At 46.2% G+C, this 21,372-nt stretch overlaps 1 protein-coding gene across 1 annotated transcript in view; it reads right to left on the bottom strand.

Annotated features, from left to right (window-relative positions):
- Positions 1-2,328: 2,328 nt before the first annotated feature.
- CHSY1 (chondroitin sulfate synthase 1) overlaps positions 2,329-21,372 on the bottom strand; it is a gene marked incomplete at its 5' end in the record, with an annotated part of 70,796 nt that continues 51,752 nt past the window's right edge. Inside the window, one exon of the mRNA XM_080808990.1 lies at positions 2,329-5,416. Coding sequence (XP_080665116.1) covers positions 3,827-5,416 — 1,590 coding nt within the window. The 3' untranslated portion in view covers positions 2,329-3,826. The remainder of the gene's footprint in view (positions 5,417-21,372) is intronic.

Genomic DNA, 21,372 nt, shown 5'->3' on the forward strand with positions numbered 1-21,372 from the left:
AAACATCAAAGTCCTGGAATGCTAGGGTCCGTGTGCATACTGTGGCCTCATGTTGGCCCAGAAGAGTAGTGCTGGGAAAGCGATCCCATCTCCCAGAGGAGAGGAGCACTCCACGTCTACCCCGCGAGACAGGGCTCTCCTACTCCCATCAGGCAGGGCTCCCACGCCACGCGCACACCCACAAGGCTTGGGAAGCCCACTCGGCCCCACCTTGCCCTCCAGAAACATGTCCGCCAGGTCATCAGAGCTCCAGGTCCCTCTGTCCAGCAGCAAGAGGCTCACTGGGGCTCTCCTGTCCAAGCAAACAAGCATGTGGCTCTCATTTGCATAAATGAATTGCTTAAAATGCTACCGACCTAGTTCATCTAGGGTTCACACTGCCCCTTCCCCACCAGGCCACACAGACCTGGTAGTTCTTCATGGGAGGGCCCCCAGGGCTGGATGGCTGGAGGGAGGAGGAAGGCTCCATTTCACGCCTCTACACTGGTGCGACCTTCCCCCTTCCAACCATCCTCCCCAGGAGTCTTCCTTTTTAAGTACTGTTAACAGGAGTTATCTGGTTTGTGGGGTTATGGGCCTTTTCAATAATTTTCTGTATTTAAAATACAGTAATCACACGAAGTATAAAGTAACAAGTGAAACAAAGAGTACAACTGGAAAGCCTTCAGACCTTTGGGAGAAGCAGCCATTATTTCCAGGTCACGAGTGTGCGTGGGCCACATGGCCACAGTGAATGCAGTGGCGGGGAGGTGGGCCACGTGGACTTTCCACTGCAAGGAACACACAAGATGGAGAGGTGTGTGGTAACGGCAAGGCTGGGGACAGTGGAGGACACGGTCCTCCTAGACAAGAGGGCTCGACATGCCTGGGTACCAGGGGAGGAGTCCACTGATGAAGACATGATCACGTGACCACAGAATTAAGTCCAGCTGTGTCACCTCTGCACTGAAAGGGTCTGGGGAGGCACCAGCGTGGATGATGGGAGAGTTTCAGTTGGCTTCTGGAGGGTCAGTCCAGTTGGCCAGCAGAGTAGTGTGCAGGGAGAGTTCCAGACTGAGGTCTGAGCAGGAAAGACCCTGATGTCCCCACGAACTCGGGAGCCCAGTTTGGTTGGAGGGGGTTCCTGAGGAGGGGGCCTACAGGGCCCACTTTCTGGGCAGGAAGGCACTTGGGGACCCTGGCCCAGCTGAACGAGGAGAGGCCAGGAGGAGAGGGAACCAGGAGAACAGTGGGCGCAGAGCCCAGGTGTGGCACGACCAGGGGAGGGGACCAGAAGGAAGGGGTCCAGTAGCCTTTCTATTTTTTTTTTTTTAAAGATTCCATTTATTTGAGAGAGGGGAGAGAGAGAGGGAGCATGCAGGGGTGAATGGTAGACGGAGAAGAACAAGCAGACTGCCCACTGAGCGGGGAGCCCAATGTGGGGCTCAACCCCGAGATCATGACCTGAGCTGAAAGCAGATGCTTAACCAAATGAAACACCCCGGCGCCCCTCAGCAGAATCTTGAGGAAGGGAGGGCAGCATCTCCATAAATATCCACATGGCATCAGGAAGAGGAACAGACTTGAGCAAGAGTGGGAGTAGGAAGGAAATGGTGTACTTTAACAAAGCGTCACCGTGATGCTGGACAGACATTCAAGCTCGGCAAGGGCACGGCTCATACACACCCCGTCCTGAATCCCGATGGCTGGCTATCATGATAGAGAATTTAAATTACTTCGTCATCAAGGTGTATACTGTGCTCTTCCTTACTGAGGAATAAAAATGTGCTTCTTTCCGAAGAAAAACTAAACATTCCCACCAAGTAAATGACAATTAGGCTAAATGACAGCAATTCCTACTGAGAGCACGATGTTATTATACTGGGTCTCAACTGTCATTACACGGTAAGTAGCTGTCCTGGGAGGGGGACTGGCTTCCACGAAGCCTGCTACCTTGACATCAAAGGTCTTACTTTTTTTGATTCTTGGATTATATAGCAACTGTACACAATTTATCCGGTAGTTAGATCGACCCTAAAGCCCCGAGAGTGTTCGTGCACACAGCCTCACGTGGGCGGCTGTTACGATGCCGGCTCTAATGGGCCCAGCCGGGTCCACCCTGGGGGCAGGAAGATGCATGCGTACGAAGAAGCCAGATGAGGCTGAGAATGGGTTTGAAGACCCTTGTTCTAGGGAACACAGATTCGGCAAGCTGAGGAGGAACATGGGACAAACTCATTCCACGGGAAAACAGAGGAAGAGGCACTTGGAAGTTTCATTTCACACCCCAACGGCAGTCTACACAAAATATTCCCCTCAAATAACTTGGAAACCTTTAGAAATCAGTGTTTCAGTTTTTTACTCTCCAAATGTAATACAATTCTTTAGCTAAAACGGGAGTAATGAGACAAAATGGTCCTGAAAAGTACAATAGAAAAATACTGTTCACTGGTTTATTTTCCCGAATGAGAAACAGACTATTTACAAATGAGCAGATCTCCAACGATGTGCATTAAAATGGCAAGTCTATTACTGACTGAAATCTAAATGAAAAAACAAAAAAACAAAAAACAATTTATTAAGGCACATTTGATCTGTGAGTTGAAAACAAATAAAACGTTCTGGTGTCATGACAGACTTCATTTCACTTTTGTCCCCAAAACATGCGAGCACCGAAATTGTCAAAGAACACTTAGTATTTAGTAAAACAGGAAGGAATGTAAAAATTGAGGAGGGAAAAAGCGTTTTCAAAAGGAAATCTTTGGAGATCAGTTTACTGCAAATAAAAGAACACTAAACACACTCCTGATACACATAAATACTAATAACTAGCAGGTACTGGAGAAATGACAGAGCTCTAAACAATGGATATTAAATAAATTAAAGGTATTTTGGATACAAAGAATAAAACAAAACAGTAATTAAAGAATGAAACAACCATCTCCACCAATAATGTAACACAGACAAGATGAAGTGAACAAAACCAAAATACATTTTCCCCCAATGCTTCCATTAGGGCGGGTTTTTGTTTCTGTTTTAGCTTGTGTACGTTAGATTTATTACAATAATTCTTCTTTGTCATTCTAAATATTAATAATAGTTTACCCTTTAAAGAGAAGGGTCAGGAAGAGGAAAAAAACAAAAAAAAACAAAAAGACAACAAATCCTTCTTGGAATTGAATGCCAGGTCCGTTAAGCCACACGAACGACCACAAGAACAGTCACACATCTAACTGTGCCGCTCCTTCTCCCCCTGCTTTTAAAACAATACGTGACCATGATGAGCACAAGTTTGGGGGAAAGAATCAATTTTGGAACACTCTCCCGATGGTGAGGATACGGCTATTAATCACATTTCCTTATTTTACAACTGGAACACGTAATGGCTTGGGAAAAAAAACTGTCATTAAAAAAGACAAAAGGTAGAATCTGTGCAATGTTAACAGTTACAACAAAACATTTACCAGAGTTACAGTGTTCTGTTACAATAATACTTTGCAGAACGGTCATGTTTTCTGCCAGAGGACTGGGGTGTGTGTGTGGGGGGGGGGGGTGTCGTCTGAAAAGGAAATGCGTAAAAGAACAAAACCAAACAATAAGTTTTGTTCATCAGGTACATTTCAAGTCATCATTAAGCAGGTCTGCTACACAACGTTCAGCAAGAAAATGTGTTCAAAGGCAAATATGATCACATTTTTGTTCAAAAAGCTCAATCATCAAGGAGTCCTTTGTAAGAAAATCATGTGTAAAATATATCCTTGTATGGACTTCAAAAACTGATCATACAAAAAAATTTTTGAAAAATAAATTAGATAATTAAAAACATCTCTTCCAGCAGAGCTAGACGTTAGGCTGTCCTCATGGAGCCATTATTGCTGTTTTTACTGTAACTTGGGTCATGTTTTTCCAGCCACATCTCAGCTAGCTGCTGCGTGGACCCATATGTGGATGCTTTGGACCCCAAGCACATTTTGTACTGTTTGGGATCGAGATTGGGATCACAAAAGACAGGATGGTGGATGTGGACCACTCCTACTTCTTGGCTTCTGAACGTCTTCAAACCTGCCTGGACAACCTTGTTGAAAAGGTCCACATCCTCGAGCCCCCAGCCCTGGATGGAAATGTCAAAGCCACCAACTCGGACAAGATCGCCCTTGTAAATGCAAGTAATGCCAAACCCATAGTTTCTCCAGAAGCCAGTTTTCTGAGTGAAGGCAAAATGGTTATCGCTGGGAGCTTTCCCGCTATAAACAATCTTTGGATCGTACTGGCTAAAGATGATTGGAAAATATATTTGTTGGCCCAGAACTGTATTTGCTCGACACCGCTGAAGGAACTCTGTAGTAAACACGAGGTCAACATCACAGAAAAACAGCAAAGATTCGTTATTGAACTGGGAAGACCCCACTTCAAGGGCCAGAGCTCTCGAAAACTCTCCAGACACGGGCAGAATCTGCATGTCCGCTTTGGGGTACTTGATGCGATAATCTCTCATGAGTTCAACCTGTTTGGCCTTGTCGGGGTTGGAGTCAGAATTGAAAAGCAGGACCACGAGCTTGACGTTCTGATTGGGAATGAGACACGTCTTCTCAAAGTTTCCCATAAACCTCACAAACATGTCGAAACGCCCGGACAACGGAATCAAGATATTTATCTTTTTCTCTTTGGGTTCTTTGTGCTCGTTCTTTGACCCAGAGAGCTGAAAGGGCACGAGCTTCTTGAGGGAATTGGAGAGAAAGGACAAGGACCCGGACTCCTGATTGATCTTGCTGGCCAGCTCCGCGGCGTCCAGCTCCTCGTGCTCCACGAACTGGATCCTGCTGAAGGTCTGCTGCAGGTACGCGTGTCTCCGCACGGGCACGGTCATCTTCTTCCCCTTGTGCTTCCTGTAGAGGAGCAGCAGGTCCAGGACATACTCGGCCCCATACATGGGGTTCACCCGGCGGTAGCCGTACTGTATCTCCTTGAAGTCGATGATGCGCCCTCTGGTCTTGGCGTTGGCGTTGATCATCTCCATGACCTGCATGACGATGTCATCCAGGGCCTCCCGCTGGGCGGAGTCCATGCCTCTGCGAGGCGGCTGGCCCTCGGCCGCCGAGTACAAGTACTTGCCGGTCAGAAACTCCCACTCCAGAATCTCCTCCCGCTGGCGGGGCTGGAAGCGCATGAAGGAAGGCGGGATCCCCAGCTGGAGGTCCTCCTTGGGAACCTGGGTGTTGCTGTACCGGCCCATGAGCACGACCTCCCGGTGCAGCTGGACCGTGCGGTGGCGCAGCTCGGCGATCCTGCGGCTCAGCACGTAACTGTGCAGCCGGTACTGGTAGGGCGGGCTTTTGTTGGGGTGCAGGGTGATGGCTCGGTGGATTTTACTGTTATGGAGATCCCGAATGTAGCCCTTCTTGTTCTGTTCGTAATTCTCATAAAAAAGCTGCTGCATCTGTTAAGAGAATAAACACAGAAATATGGCTATTTTAGTGTTATGTGACTCTGTCCCTCTATTTCTGCCGTTCCTTACAAACCTGCATGGTCTTTAAAAAAAAACCAAAACTCTAAATATCAGAAATCTTTGCAAATGAGCCACAGCATACCGGAGGCCTGAGGTAAAGCCCAATCTCCCGCAGTCCAATGAGATGAGAAGAAGAAGAAATGCAAACTGCTTCAAGAAAGAAGGCTCATCGATAAGCAGAGCTGGCCGACAGAATTCTGCGGGCAAACAGAAGTGTGAGAAAGTTTTCTTACAGGAAAAGGGTGATCCTGAGACTGCAGGGCACTGAGGCCGTGCACCTGGAGGAAAGGCCCTCTGTGTCCCCACCATGCCCCTGCAAGGAACCCAAGCGCCAAGGCCCCCTCCCCTCACTGAAGGCTGGCACCCAACGGGAGCCGCCATCCTTCTGGAACAGCAGACCCTGCAGCGAAGCGGTCGAGGAATAAACTGCACTGACAGTGAAAAGGAAAGCTCCCGGAGTATGACCTGACCCAGGATTAATGCCGCTGCCAGTGAGCTAAAAAGAAGGAAAGAGGAAGAGGCCGGCCATAGGGAGGGGGATGCCGTCTGTGACACCAAGACGCTGCTCACTGGAAGTGCACGTGCTGAAAATCCTTTCAAATCCCTGCGAGTTCCTGTGTCAAGTGTGCCCCTCCCCCACAGACTCTGTGCAGGCACGGGTGGAGGGGTGGGGTGGGGGCGAGGGGTGTGTCCTCTGTGCTCAGCACCAGCACAGCGACAGGCTCAGAATGTTGAGGTAAGAGGCAGGCAATGCGAGGGGACTCATTATTCCACCAACTCGCCCCCTGTCCTACGATACAGGTTTCGGGGCAGGGAGGACAAAGGGTGGCGGTCCATCAGCCCCAACGGGGGCATGTTCCCTCAAATTAGACAGGGAATGTACTTAATTCCCTTGTACATCCGAGCAACAAGATGATTGATGAGTGTCTACAACACCTTCTGGAACAAAGAATAAAAACCTACAAAAAACATTACAATGAGTCCCGTTGCATTTGTGGTTCATTTTTGGGTTTTGTTCATATTGCTAAATGCTAACTCTTGATAGGGTGATATGTATTTGAACCAGGCAGTTTACTTATTTACCTCTGGAAAGTCGTATTTTTTACTTTTTTCTTTCCCAACACACAGCAATCACCGTAACAGAAAAGCGCAGGTTAGCATTTTTACATCCCATTTTCTTCTACGCAATACTACAGGCTACCACTAAATAAAGCCAGTAAGACTAAAAAGAAGGGAAACACTTCAAAGAATGAGAGAGACAGAGGGATACAGGCCAGATTCTGTGCGAAGCCTCCAGCCACATCCACTTGCTCGCTTAATTCTCAGGGAGCTGAGAGCCTGGTGAACGCTGACCTTCTCAAGGTCAGCTCTCTCCTCTCCTGGACACCTGCGGGTCTGTCCACAGACTAGGACTTGGCATGGAATGACACCATCTCAGAAGGGCCCTCACTCTTTTCAACTTTGCTTCCCACATGGTCTGTGATTAACACAGGACATGGAGACATGGAATTAGCCACTCAAATCATTTCTAAATTTTACAATTAATTAGAAAAGGCAGTCAAAGTTTAAAAGAAGAACGGAAGCGCAGCACATCCAGCTCTGGAGAGCAGCCCTGCCTCTCAGCGTGCCAGGAGGCGATGGGTAGACGCAGGATGCTCACGACCCACGTGCAGGGGCTGCTCAAGGCCTCTGCTCCCAGCGGAGGGCAGCCAGCACAGGCGGCGCCTTCCCACACCTCTGATCTACAGTAAGCTGCGGGACAGCCCGAAGCAAAGCAGCAGTCTGGAGTTTGCTTAGTTGGGAAAGCGTGAAGCAAGGGAGGCCTGAGCTTCTCCAAGGCCTGGCTGTAAGGCCACAGAGTTGAGCATGGAGAAAAACTACAGTAACGTAAACACCCCATGACAGGGGCTGGACAAGAACCCGATCATTTGCCTTTCTTTTTATATGGGTTACAACAAAAGAGGTTTCAGGAACTTCCTGCCCCAGGAGTTCACATTCATCTTCCAGCCGGACTGCCTCCTGGGTGCCAACTGTATGGCTGCAAGGACAAGTGAGTGTCCTGTGAGGTTGCCAAGCCAGGAGAAATGAAATCTGCCTGCACGTTCTAAGGTCCCACCCCTTACCCGCCCCCCCCCCCCCCCCCCGCCAGACGCCTGTGTGCCCCAACAGGAGCCTCTTCTTCCAGGTTTCGCAAGGTCAGCCTTCAGGACATGCATCCCACAGCAGGCGTGCTATCTGATCCCCAAACCCACCTGAGGACACCGCCTGGGTGCGGGGGAGGGGGCGGCGAACAGACTACGCAAAGGCCACAGCCAAGAAATCAGCACCAGCTCAAGACTCCATGACTAGAACCACTAAAATAACTACTGAATGCAAGATGATGGAGGGCTACGTAATCGTTTTATAGACATTTGTTATAATTACATATTATTTTCATTTTGTCTGCTTATAATTTCCAAATTTCTAACAGTGAGCATGAAGAACCATGACTTGTTTTAAAGGTCCCTCCATTTCCAAGAATGTGAACACACTGAACCTTACAGGTTGCTTTTCAAAATTAAGTCAGAACAGCCCACCCAGCCCAGCTGGGCTCGGGGGAGGGGAGTCTCAGGCCCTGCTCTTCCCAGCAGGGCTTCCCTGTGGGGCTCCCTGCAGAATTCTGTCCTTCCCTCAGGGCCCTTCGACACAGTAGCAAGAATGATCTTCTTAAAGTACGAATCAGAAGCCTATGGCTAAAAATGAAGTGGTAGAACCCACGATCCTCTCTTCCCAAATACCTTCGGAGAGAAGAAAGAAAAGAAAGAAAGAAACTCACAAGGACCAAGAGAATGGGAGAGGGAGACATGCGGGGTGGGGGTAAGAGATGACCCCAGATTCAGAGGATATGAGCTTGAGTGAAGGAAGAGGACATCTTTCGCCCTTCAAAACCCCAGGAAAGATGCTGCGAAAGGCAGGGGTGAGGCCCAGTACCGCACCCAGTGGGACTGAACGAACGTGGAAGCCATGACACCCCCCATCCCCTCCCAAGATGGCCAGGGGATACTCCCCTCTCCCCATCACAGGAGTGGGGGAAGGAGGGTGGGGGCACATGTCCAGCATCTTCAAAGACAGGCTCCGAGTTACTCTGCCATTTAGACGATGGGGGTGTTGCCAAAATTCATGCAGGACTGTCTCCCAATTGTTATAACTAAGTCAGGACAGGCAAGGAGCAAATATCATACCATTTACAGCAGTTATTCCTGAACATAACTGCCTACAGGTCCTTTCCCCTACTCTTCTTGGGTTAGTTCACTGGTAAGCACGTAAACCTGAACTTCAATTTCTCCTGCAATCTGAAACCTGGACAGGGTGATCAAGGTGACAACCCGGAGGGAAATGGAAAGTCTAAAGAGAAGGGCTCCCAGCCCTTTTCCCAACTGGGTCCCAGAATACTCACCCTCCACTGTCCATCCCAAGCAGGGGACTGGATCAACTAAACAGGCCATACACATCTAGAGTCCTCCCACAGAAAGCACCATCCAAACAGCCGGGTCACTACGGCAGAGAGAGCAGGTTAGGAAATCTCAGCTACAGAGCTTCCGGCTAGCTTCCGCACTGCTCTTGGTCTTCCCAGGACCATCCACAGCCACGGACCATCAGGCACCTGAAAGCCTGGTCCAGTGGGAGAGATGGAGACAAAACAGAGAAACAAGAGCTTGCTGGGAAGAGAAAGAATGTGGTGAACAGAAGGAAAACTCAACAAGAGAAACAAAAGACAAACCTAGAAGGTATCCACACAAAAGATAATACACCCGTGCAACCAAAACTGAATACCGTAAGAAAATCAGAAAACCGAAAAGGCTCTTGAAAATCAACATAAACTAGCAGCACAAAAAAAAGAAGAGTAAAATTTGAAAATAAAGTTGAAGAATATCCCAGAAAACAGAAATGATAACAAAACCAGAAAGCAGAAAAGTATTCATTCCACCACAAGAAAGCACACCAGGGGAGAAAATAACAATACAGAAAATGGGTTCAGAATAAAAGGACTAGTTGCCTGAATTAAACCCCAACAACATGGTAGAAAGAATACAAATTCAGAACACCACAAAGAAAGCACTCTGAAAACATCCCAAGACAAGAAAAAAAGGCCATCTAGAAATAAGAGGGAGGGAAAATTATTCCCAACGAACAATTCTCCTCCTAACCAAATGATCCATCAAGCAGGAGGGCAGAAGAGAGATTTTCAGGCTCTGGAGGACTGTCCTACCTTTTACTCAGTCTTTCCCAGCTCTGAAAGGATGTGCCCTTCTAGAATGAGGGACTATATCTGAAAGGATGATCACACAGCATCCTGGAAACAAGGGGTTCAACAGAGAAGAAAGAGAGCCTAAAACGACAATGCAAGGAGGTCCCACAAGGAGAGTATAGGACTGGATGTCTGTATCCCTCCAAATTCACACGCTGAGGCGCTCTCAGTGTGAGGGGTGTGGTGTGGCCTTTGGAAGGGAACTGAGTTGAGATGAGACTGTAAGGGTGGGGCTCCCATGGTGGGATGGGGGCCAGAAAGGGGCTTCGAAGACGGGACCAGAGCACTCTCTCCCCACCGTGGCAGGATGCAGCAAGAAAGCAGCTCTGTAAACCAGGCAGAGGGTCCTTACCAGACCCTGACCCTAGGGACACCTCCACCTCGGACTTCCAGCCCCCAGCACTGGGAGAAACGCACATCTGCTGCATCGGCCACCCTGTCCACCGAACTTTCGTTCTGGCAGCCCGAACAGACAGGAGAGACAAAGGGCTCTGGAGTGGCAGAGGGAACCAGCGCACGCACGCTCATGACCTTGATGTTCAGAGTCTAGCTCAGGCCTGACACGAGATGCTCAGCAGGTATTTGGTGAACTTATGGCAAACAGGTCTTTAGCACAGCAGGTATCAAGAAATTGCTGCATGATTTCAATGCAGAAAAGCACAGCTGATGAAGACTGACAGATAGGATAACTAAGTGGTAACTAATATACCGGGACAGGGCTGGGGTCCTCTGGCTAGAATATATTTTTAAATGCAAAATCAGCAGTATATTTGAGGAAAAATAAATATCCTTCCAGACAAAGGATGTAGTTGTTATTTGTCCTTTACTCCCTAGAAAACCAAATAGATAACTGCACATCTTACTCTCGGCTATCAAAACCCCACCCGCGGCAAGCGAGCTCCAAGGTCTGGTGTGGAGTGCAGGGTCTGCCATGCGTCACTGGTTCTTCTTACCCACTCCCCAGGACACCACAGCCCCAAGCATTTTTCAGGACTATGATTCTCAACATCTTTTAGAAGCTGTCTGTGGCCACGACTTTCACAGTGACTGACGTCTAGGTAAGCTTTACCGGAAACACAACATATGTGTGCTAAAGGGATAAACACAAAGAAAATTGTTGACAATGACTAACGGGGTTTTATGGAAGCCTTAAAACCCCTGGAGCCATTAGAGACCAAGAACTTGAACTGTTGTAAAGTTGTTGTAGGTACCTTCTGGCTAACCTCCACAAGTCTGAATGAATGTTGTGTTATATCCTTTTTTCTTTTTTTTTTAATGAAATCTTTTGCAAGATAACAGAGAGGGGTGGGGAGCGTGCAGGCGTACGCGAGTGCAAGCACGTGCACATTTGGGGGAAAGGACTTGTTTTGTTAAAAATAAGGCCAAGTCTATGTCCAGACTAGCTGGTGCCCTCCCTTCCTGCATCACCCTAATATCATCACAAAATAAACATTTTCAACAAAGAAGCCACGCACCTGCTATGATCCTAAGAAAAATCTCAATAAATGCCAATGAACAGCTCCTCTTCCGAAAGGGCAGATGTGGACACAGGTACCGTAGAGGGGAAGTCGTGCACCTCCACATCAGGGTATTAATGGTGATACAAAGACCCTGCCCAAGTCAGTTTCTAGTGATACCTTTTCAGTCATTCAGAACATTCACCAATGCCCATCAGTGTCTATACAAAGCCTTATTATAAATGGTTTTGGTGGAGAGGGAGAGAAAGAGAGAAAAAGAAGCTTTTTCTTTTTACTCTCTATGCAGTGGGGAGAGAAAGGGGGAAATGCAGATTTCAAGGAAACTTTTTTTTAAATATGAATATGAGTTACAAAGCACCTTCAGAATTTAGAACAGGGAATATAAAGTGTAATTCGAAGCAAAAATTTCAATGAGGCAGACACTAAGGCCAAGTTAGGGACAAATGATCCAGAAATCATCTGTGGTTCCTGCCACGGAGATGGGGAGGGAAATGCCAGAAGGGAAAGCTGGGTGCTGGTCCCACTGATCAGACTTCCGTGTCCACATCCCAACAGGCTGGGTCCTGGGCGCAAGCTCACAACACCTTCCCCAACCACCAGCTATCCGTCCTCCACTTTTACCCCAAATCACCTTTTCTACCTGTTCACATCAAGTGATCTTAGTGCTTCTGAATCTCATTTCTGCCTCTGTAGTATTGTAGGCATTTGCTTTTGTTTTTCAAATCCTTTGCAAAGTTCTCCTCAAATCATCCTTATTTTTATCTTGACTGGTTCCTAGCTTCCTTGCGATTATTTGGACTTTGCCTACCTTTTCTTTTTTTCCCTTTAAAGATGCCTGTTGCATTTAAGAAGGTGTGTGCACTGAAGGTGAGAAGAAATTGGACCACTCTGCTCTTGGGCCCTTGAATGAGAAACAGCTGGATCATGATGCTGAACATCTCCACCTTCTGTCCATTACACCTCTTCTCTCCACATTATAGCCAATTTTCTATTCACTACAATGTTCCCCATTAAGCAAGTAAGATGAAGGTAAGATTTAATTTCTGGACTCCGGGCAATTTCCCAGATTCAACAGGAATGAAGTCCCCTACACCCTTAAGAGGTATAATTGCATGTCTAAAGTAAGTGTTCAGCAAGTTAAAGCTACTATTTCCCTGGGAGAAAGTACAGAATGTAACAATGTAAAATAAACATTAAGAAATAAGACTACACGGAAACATTTACTGCCTTTATGCTACCAGTAAGTTGTAAGGTCTTGGGGGAGTCACTTGAATTTGTTGGATCTCAAGTTTTCCCATTTATAAAATGACTATATCGTACAAGAGGTTCCTTCAACGTGAAGAATTCTAAGATATTATGTGATCTTACATGCTGGTTTTATAAAACAGTCACATATAATTCTAAAGTCATGCCCTAATGTTCTTCTACCCACTCGCTCTGATGTGGTCAAGGGTACAGTATTCGAATGTTACAGGCTCCTACCCTCACTGAGTCAAACTGTGTTTGGAGCATTAGAAGAGAAAGCCACATTGCACCCAGTTAACTTTTTTCATCTTATAAAAACAAACTTCCAATTCTGCTATAAATAAAAATAGTTAAGGATAGGAAATTTGTAATGGTTCATTTTAGTAATTCCATGAGTGGCAAATAGGAGGTATTTTTGTTATAAAGAATATTTCGAATGTCAACAAATTTGAATTTTAAAAGGACTTTGTTAAAGTATTTCAGTAATCTATAATTTGGTACATTCTTTCAAAGAACATTATAAAATGGGAGGTTAAAAAGTACTGCAGAAGAAAACACGAACTTGGTGTACATACGGGTTATTTTATAATTACAAAGTCATTCCTTGGCTAAAAAACACCAAGGAAGCTCTTTTAAGATGCATACAGTACCCCTGTGGTTTCATTTAATTTCCAGTGTCCATAGAACAGCCCCTAATCTTTGTTCTAAAAAGTACCCCCATAATCCTGGACTCCATATAAGCCATCTCCTGCACTGTGACATGCTTCAGGACCGTGACTCATTTTATGGTAAATCTGAGAGGGGCTAATAAATATCAAGGTCATGCTATTCCCAGGAACTTCCAGCCCAGCTGGGAATAACCATCAACTACCCACATCTAATCCTCAGTTAACAAACACGGTCTACGGTCTACAATCTGCATTAGCAAATGTCCTTGGCGTCCTCTGCAATGAAGGCCAACATTCTCATTAAGTCATGGTTCTTCCCAGTAACTGTTCACATTAATGTCCATCATTAAATATGTATTTCAACCACATCAACAGTCACTGCTCCAGATCGATAGTTATCTCTTTATTCTGATTTGTGCAGTGTTTTCAATTCTTCGCAGAGGATTTTTTTGTATCCTTTTGTGCTGAAAAATGCTTCACAGAAAATATGGGTTGCTAAATATCAAGAGACCATACCTGGTAATAGTTTCAAAATAATCTTATTCACAAGTTTTAAGTATTTAAATTAATATTCTCATATACCTAGAAGTAGGGCCTCCAGAGAATTTATTGTCTGGGGCTGGGCCTTTTGAGATGAAAGAGAAAATCTGTTAAAATTAGGCCAAGATCGGCGGCATATACTGGCCTGGCCCTGGCTCTCAGGACATATGGTCCACTACAATCCATATTAGGTCTCTCTCCTAATTCGTTTTGTATAGGCTTTGCTGATTTTCATCCAATTAAGTTTGAGGATTAGGTGCTTTGTATTTTAGAGTCCATTCAAAAAAGCAGATTTTTTATGGGAATTACACTGGGCCTCTAGTAGTAAAAAATGAGAGCTGTATGTTTGTGTCTCAAACCAGCAGTGTCGAAATCTGAAATCTAAACACCTTTTTGAGAAGTCGGACGCATTTCAAGAGAACTGGGAATTAAGCTTGGCAAAGTATGGCAAAAACTGTTGGTAGTAATTTGATCCTTGTACGTAAGACTTATTAAGCAAAGTGATCACACTGAAATCAAGAGTCTGCCGGTGGACAGTTGGCAGTGTGAATGGTCAACCGAAACCATGGAAAGAGAACACCCTTATGTGCAGTCAGAAAATGATCTAAACTCCCATTTGCTGCCCTTTAATAACATTTGACCTTGCACGAGTCAATTAAGCTTTCCAGACATCCCCTTTCTGCTCCCACAGATAAAGAAGTAAACGTGGCAGCGTTAGGAAGAATGAATGTGTGCACAACTATCTTCAAATGAACAAGTCTTACGTAAATGTGGCTCCAAATACTTACTGAACGCTCACATTAAAGGCACTCGACCAGGCAGGGAACATCTAAAAGGTCAAGTACAAAGAAAAGATAAGCTTGCACACAAAGATAAAGCACTGAGTGGGCAGCCGGACAAGCCCAGTCCTGGGCCTGCTCATGGGGGAAGGAAGGGGGAAGGATAGGAAGGGCTTTCTCTAAAGGTGTCTCCTAGCAGGTGCACGGGTACGGTCACCGCAGGCCACCACAAACGCGGCCCCTCACGGTGCTCCTTACTAATGCCAGTCAGTGTGAACACATCCAGCTCTCACACTGGAGCAACAATCCACAGCAAAACCGACGTGAGCCGCAGTCTAAGGGATCACCAAAGAACAAACCAAAACAAAAACAAAGCTAAAAGCAAACTTACGGGGGCAATATGGGGGAAGTGCACCAGGTTGGGGAGGGACATAGGAATCCAGGCCCAGTGGGGTCAGATCTTCTGATTTTTAAAGAAAAGTGAGGAAGAGGGCTATTTTTGTGTAGAGCCTCCTAATTTCTAAATGTTAGCAACGAACCCAAATTTTAGAATGAGAGACAGAGAAATATGAGCCAAAATAAATCTGTGGGCCAAATATGGCCTACAAACTCATCTTCTTCTGGGTTTTTTTTTGTCAAGATTCCTGATTTGTTATGGAATCTCATTCTAAATAAACACATTTTGAACCATTTTAAGTTACCATGTCTATCTGGTAATATCGTACACCCACATACTCGCTAAAGATCCAATCAGGCTTCGAATGATGAAGGTCTACTGAGTTAGGGCAACCCACTGGAGTTGTGGTCACAAGGTAAGGCCACCAGCGGAGGGCAGCAAGGTCAGTGATGAGGCGAAACAAGAGCACAGCCCAACTGCTGTCCACCCAAGCCTCTGAAAGTCCAGCCCAATGGTGGTGAGGGAGTCTGGTGCGGGGATGAGGACGGAGCATGTTCTGGATACCCTGGTTTACTCCTCCTGCAGTTCACCCCATGGAAGTCTCAGAAGTGACTCTCACTCTACAATTATCATACAAAGGCTTGAGCTCTTCAAAGCTTTCTTGAAGAAAAGGGGAAAATGGAAGAAAAGGGAATGTTTGGGGGGAAGGGTAGCTCTTATTGCTCTAAGTTTTAGAGTATTGGGGCTCCTGGGTGACTCAGTTGGTTAAGCCTCTGCCTTTGGCTCAGGTCATGATCTCAGGTTCCTGGGATCAAGCTTTGCGAAGGGGGTTCCCTGCTTAGCGGGGAGTCTGCTTCTTCCTCTGCCCCTTCCCCATGTGCTCTCCTCACTCTCTCTCAAATAAATAAATAAAATCTTAAAAAAAAAAAAAAAACCTCTATAGTATCAGTTTCTAGAGAAGTGATAGAAATAAACATTTTCTAAACACAGGCAACCAACAAAAGAGAAAATACAATGAAGGACAGAGAGTCTTTTCAGCACACCCTGCCAGAGCAACTGAACAGTCACGTGCAAAAACACAAAAATCAATCCGGACCTCAACTTCGAACCCTTCACAAAAATTAACTCAAGATGGATCACAGATCTAAATGTAAAACACAAAACTATGAAAGTCCTTGGAGATAACAGGAGACACCTAGACCACCCTGGGTATGGAGAGGACTTTTTAGATACAACACCAAAGGCACGATCCACGAAAGAAATAACTGAAGTTGAAGTTCATTAAAATCAAAAACTTTTGCTCTGCAAAAGACACTGTCAGGAGAATGAAAAGAAAATCCACAGACTGAGAGAAAATGTTTGCAAAAGACATCTTGGATAAACTACTGTTGTCCAAAATATATTAAGAACTTACTCAACAACGATAAAATAAGCAACTTGATTTAAAACATGAACAAAAGACCTTCAGAGAGAGTTCACCAGAGAAGATACACAGATGTCCAATAAGCATGTGAAAATATGTTCAACATCGATATGACATTAAAGAAGTGCAAATTAAAACCAGCCACCACTACACAACTATTAAAACGGCCAAAACCTAAAATACTGACAAAACCAACTGTTGGCGAGGATATGGATCAAGAGGACCTCTCATTCATAGATGGTGGGAAGGCAAATGGCACATGCTCTAAAGACAGTTGGCAGTTTCTTACAAAACAAAATGTACTTCTACATTAAGATCAAGCAACTGTATTCTTTGGTATTTATCCAACTAAACTGAAAACTTCTGTTTACACAAAAACCTGCACACAGATGTTTAGAACAGCTTTATTCATAAATTCCCAAACTCAGAATCAACCAGTATGTCCTTCTGGTAGGTGAATGCGTAAAGTGCAATACATCCAGACAGCAGAAAATTATTCAGTACTAAAAAGAAAGGAGCTATCAAGCCAAGCAAAGACACAGAGGAACCTCACATGTATATTGCTGAGTGAAAGAAGCCAGTCTGAAAGGGCTACAGACTGTAGGACTCCAGCTATAGGACATTTTGGAAAAGGCAAAACCAGGGAGACAATAACAAGATCAGTGGTTGCCTGGGGCTAGGGGAGAGAGATAGATGAATGAGAGGAGGAATACAGAGGGTTTTCAGGGCAGTGAAACTACTCAACACACTGTAATGGTGGATACGAGATATTAGAAATCTGTCCAAGCCGAAGAATGTGCAACGCCAAGAGGGAATGCCAATGTAAGTTCGGGACTTGGGTGATGCTGATGTGTCTGTGCGGGTCCGTAGACTGTAACAAAAGTACTGCTCTGTGGGGATGCTGGTAGCGTGGGTGATGGAGGGGAGGACAGGGGTACACAGGAACGCAGTACCGCCCGCTCAATATCGCTTTAAACCTAAACTGCCCTAAAAAAGAGTTAATTTTGGGGGCGCCTGGGTGGCTCAGTGGTTAAAGCCTCTGCCTTCGGCTCAGGTCATGATCCCAGCATCCTGGGATCAAGTCCCGCATCGGGCTCTCTGCTTAGCAGGGAGCCTGCTTCCTCCTCTCTCTCTCCCTGAATACTTGTGATCTCTGTCAAATAAATAAATAAAATCTTAAAAAAAAATAGTTAATTTTTAAAAGCCCATAGGCAACCTATTAGGAAAAAAATCCTCAAATTATTTATGTCAAAGTAGATTCTAGAGGAAAACAGTTAATTAATCCTTTTTCTCTGACTTGTTATTTATGATCAGTTCCTTTGTACTTCCCTTCACTCATCTGTCCACTCCCTGCTCTAAGCAAAACCAAACCTTTAGAGGAATACGTAAAATACTCTAAACGTCAGATCCTTTGTGCAAAGAAATGGGTAGAAACAAAGCAGAAGTGCTTAACAATTCACAATGAGTAAGATTTTTTTGGTCTTTAAGACAGTAAAGTAAAAAGCCAAGGGATAAAAAGGAGAAGAGATTTTTTTTTTTTTTTTTTTTTTTTTTTGAGTCTCTGAGCATCTACCATGAGACCTTTCTGGCCCTTCTCCCTCTCCTCCCTCCCGCCCCCCCACCCCCACCCCCCGCTGACCCAAGCACACACTCATCGAATCCTCACAATTTTAAACCCCTTAAGGGTAGAACCTACTTTTGTCCTAGGAGCCTGACATAAGTAATTATCCAATAAGTACTTGCTGAACAAATGAATATTATTTCTCCCATTTTGAGAGCGAGGACTAAAAGATGAATCACTTAACACTGTAAGTGGCTCCAAACAATATTTAAACATCACAATGAAAGAGAAGCACCACACTCCACAGAAGAGCTAACACTTTAGAAAAGAGAACATGTTCAGCGTACCACAGCTGTCTGCCAAGTAAAGGTAGCCCTTGCCCCCACCCCCCAACCCCAACCCTGCGCCTCATACTCCAGGGCAGACCAGCCCAAGGCTGACACCCTGTCAGCCTCCACCCGGTTCCCCAACTCCCAACAGATATGGCAGCAAGACCTCACGAGACAGGCCTCTAAAATACAGATTCTATTCTTGGAGACATGAAAGAGGGAAAGCATCCATAGAAGAGAATCATCTAGAATTCTCAAAAACTTCACTTACTATCAGGCTCCACTGGACTAAGGGTTTTGGAAGGAAGACCTCACCCATGTTCCTGCGGCTCCAGCGTGGAGCAGACCCCGGCACGCAACGGATTCGCTCAATAAACATTTACTCAAAGGATAAAATGTTAGTAACAGAGCATTTTGGTGTACTGAACAGATAATCATCCTATATTTCCAAAATAACCTACCCGACTTACACAACCATCAACATAACCTTTCCGTTGGTTAAATGTTAGGCAACGTGTTTGAATGGAAAGCCTGTCCTTTAACCCTTCAGAGGTACCTGATTTTTTTTTAATCCTTATTACCACCAATCCCAAATGGAAGTTATAGCTTCTGATTTTACGACCCTGATGAGCGACATCTCTTGGAAGCTCTTCGGGTACTTCCCACGCACTCACTCACTGAAGCCTATGAGGTGGTGCCCTTAGTGTCCACACGTGCCAACCAGGAGACTCGTGTGCAGCAGCTTGCCGGGTGCCCTGCTGTCACAGCTGCCTGAGGGCTAGTACTTGACAAGCAGAGTGCCCTCCTGCAGGCACCACTCTGGGCACAGGGCACATGCAGAGGTCAGGGGGCAGCAGGCCCCCTTCTCCTGCAGCTCACACTCCAGAGGTAGGGCGGGCGGGGAACTTGGGAGCCTAGGACCAGAGCCCTGAAGAAACCCTCAGGGCAGGGAGTGGGGAGGCAAGGGAGAGGAAAGGCAGGGAAGAGGGTAGGCAGGGGAGAGGGGAGGGGGGTGAGATCTCAAAGGCTTGGGTAGGGGAAGGCCTCTCTGGCAGGGGGAAATCGTCCAAAGTAGAGACCCAACAGAAGCGAGGAGGAGGGAAGTGCTCCAACCATGGGTCAGAGACTACAGGACACACGCTACTCCCTCTAGAATGTCCATTTCTTCAGCAAATAGGACCCATGTCCTCTGTGCAAGGCCTGCATCTCGGAGCAAACAGCAGGAACCGTGGCAGAGCCACCTGGCCTGACCGTCCACCCTGGAGCTCTCGAGCCAGGATGGCAGGTCCCCTCCCAAACTACTCATTCCACACCAGCCTTTCCACGCCGGCTCATGGCAAGACTCGTTCATGTGTGTGGTGGGGCTCCTAAGCCTGGGTTTAGGAAATGGAATGTGTGTGTGGCGGGCGAGGCATTTTAATGGGATCATCAATAAGGCTTAAAAGCCACCCCAAACTTTCTGACCACGTATGTAAACTCCATGGAACCGAATTCTGGTCAGATGAAGCCTAAGAGCAAACAAGAGTGGGGAAGCGACAACGCCAACATTCCCGGTGCTGGGGAAGATCCGTGACAGCACCAGTCTCCCCCACACCAAGATGACGTGAACCTGCAGGAACCTTCACTTTCTAAGAAAACCCACTCTCTTGGCAAAAGAGAGCACAACGGGATCGTTTTCACGCTGTCAGTGGTCGGAGGCACGGAGTCCCAGTAATGGGGAGGAGAGCCAGGGGACAACCCTTCCAGGGGCAGTGTCACTCGCACTCAGCACGATTTCCACACCTTTCTCTCCACCCACTTCCTCCCTCACTTACCGGCAGCTGCTAACCGCCCTGCCCTGGCCCAACACCAGAATGAACTGGGATCCAATCCAAATGCCAGCCCAGCTGTCTTTTAAAGTGGAAGTGCCTCGAAAGGACTAAGCAGCTTTTGCCACCCCCTCCACCCCCCACGCCCCCACGCCCGCTTGGCCCTCTGGATGTAGCTACCGTGTTTCCAGGAGGAAAGCCAATACTAGTGATAGTCCTCAAGTGATCTTGAATTTAGAAAAATGAAAATAAAAACCACTCCTAAAAATAAGAATGGCTAGCTGGTTTTATTATTAACATTTATTTACACATGGGCCTCCAGCACTCTAAGCTGAAAGGAAACAGAATGAAAAAGCTCATGTAGGGGCACCTGGGTGGCTCAGTGGGTTAAAGCCTCTGCCTCTGGCTCAGGTCATGATCCCAGAGTCCTGGGATCGAGCCCCACATTGGGGTCTCGATCCCAGAGTCCTGGGATCGAGCCCCACATTGGGGTCTCTGCTCAGCGGGGAGCCTGTTTCCCCCTCTCTCTCTGCCTACTTGTGATCTCTGTCTGTCAAATAAATAAAATCTTAAAAAAAAGAAAAGAAAAGAAGAGAAAAAGCTCATGTAAGGTAAACCTACCTCAACTAATTTAAATGGCCTACTCCACTACCCCTTTCCTGCCCCGTTCATATGGACAAACACATTTTGTGGGGAGTACCTCAGCAAGAAACTGTCAAGCAGGGTAGGTAACACTTTAAAGTATTTCAAAAACGATACAGTTTTACTACTGCATTTTAAATGATAATGGCTAAGTTAACTTGGCTCTGAGTTTTGTGGCCAACACAGCTATCCAGCCGTCATTCTTGCCTGTCGAGTCCTTTTTTCCTGTCTAATATCCTGCACTATTAAATAACCAATAATCCAGTGCTAGAAAGAGTAGGGAAGATCTAATTCTACAGGTCAAAGGCACTGGTATTAATCAGTCACACCCAGAACTTTCTACTCCTGCTAGACGCACTGCACATGCCCAGTCCCCGAGTCTCTGCACACCCTCACTTTCGTACCTTGCCTCTACTTCTAAATCAAATCGCAACTGTGTGGACCTGTGTTTAGTTGGGGAAAGGAGACGCAGTGAGAGCCATGATGGGAGGGGGGTGGGAGGATAACCACTGGGGGCTCTGAAGGTCAAAATTCTATTTTCAAAAGTGCACTTCTGAAAAGGATGCCAGAAAGATAAGATCTCATCTACTTCTTTGCCCAAACTTTCCATCAGATTCCACAGTATGTACCTTATAATAAAGACAAGTACAAGGAAATAAAGGGGGACTTCGTGAATGAAGCGCAGTCATGCATACAGTATTTCCTGTCTGCACCAGAAGCCATGGGATT

The sequence above is a fragment of the Martes martes genome (genome assembly GCF_963455335.1).
Source record: "Martes martes genome assembly, chromosome: 7".
Taxonomy (NCBI): domain Eukaryota; kingdom Metazoa; phylum Chordata; class Mammalia; order Carnivora; family Mustelidae; genus Martes; species Martes martes.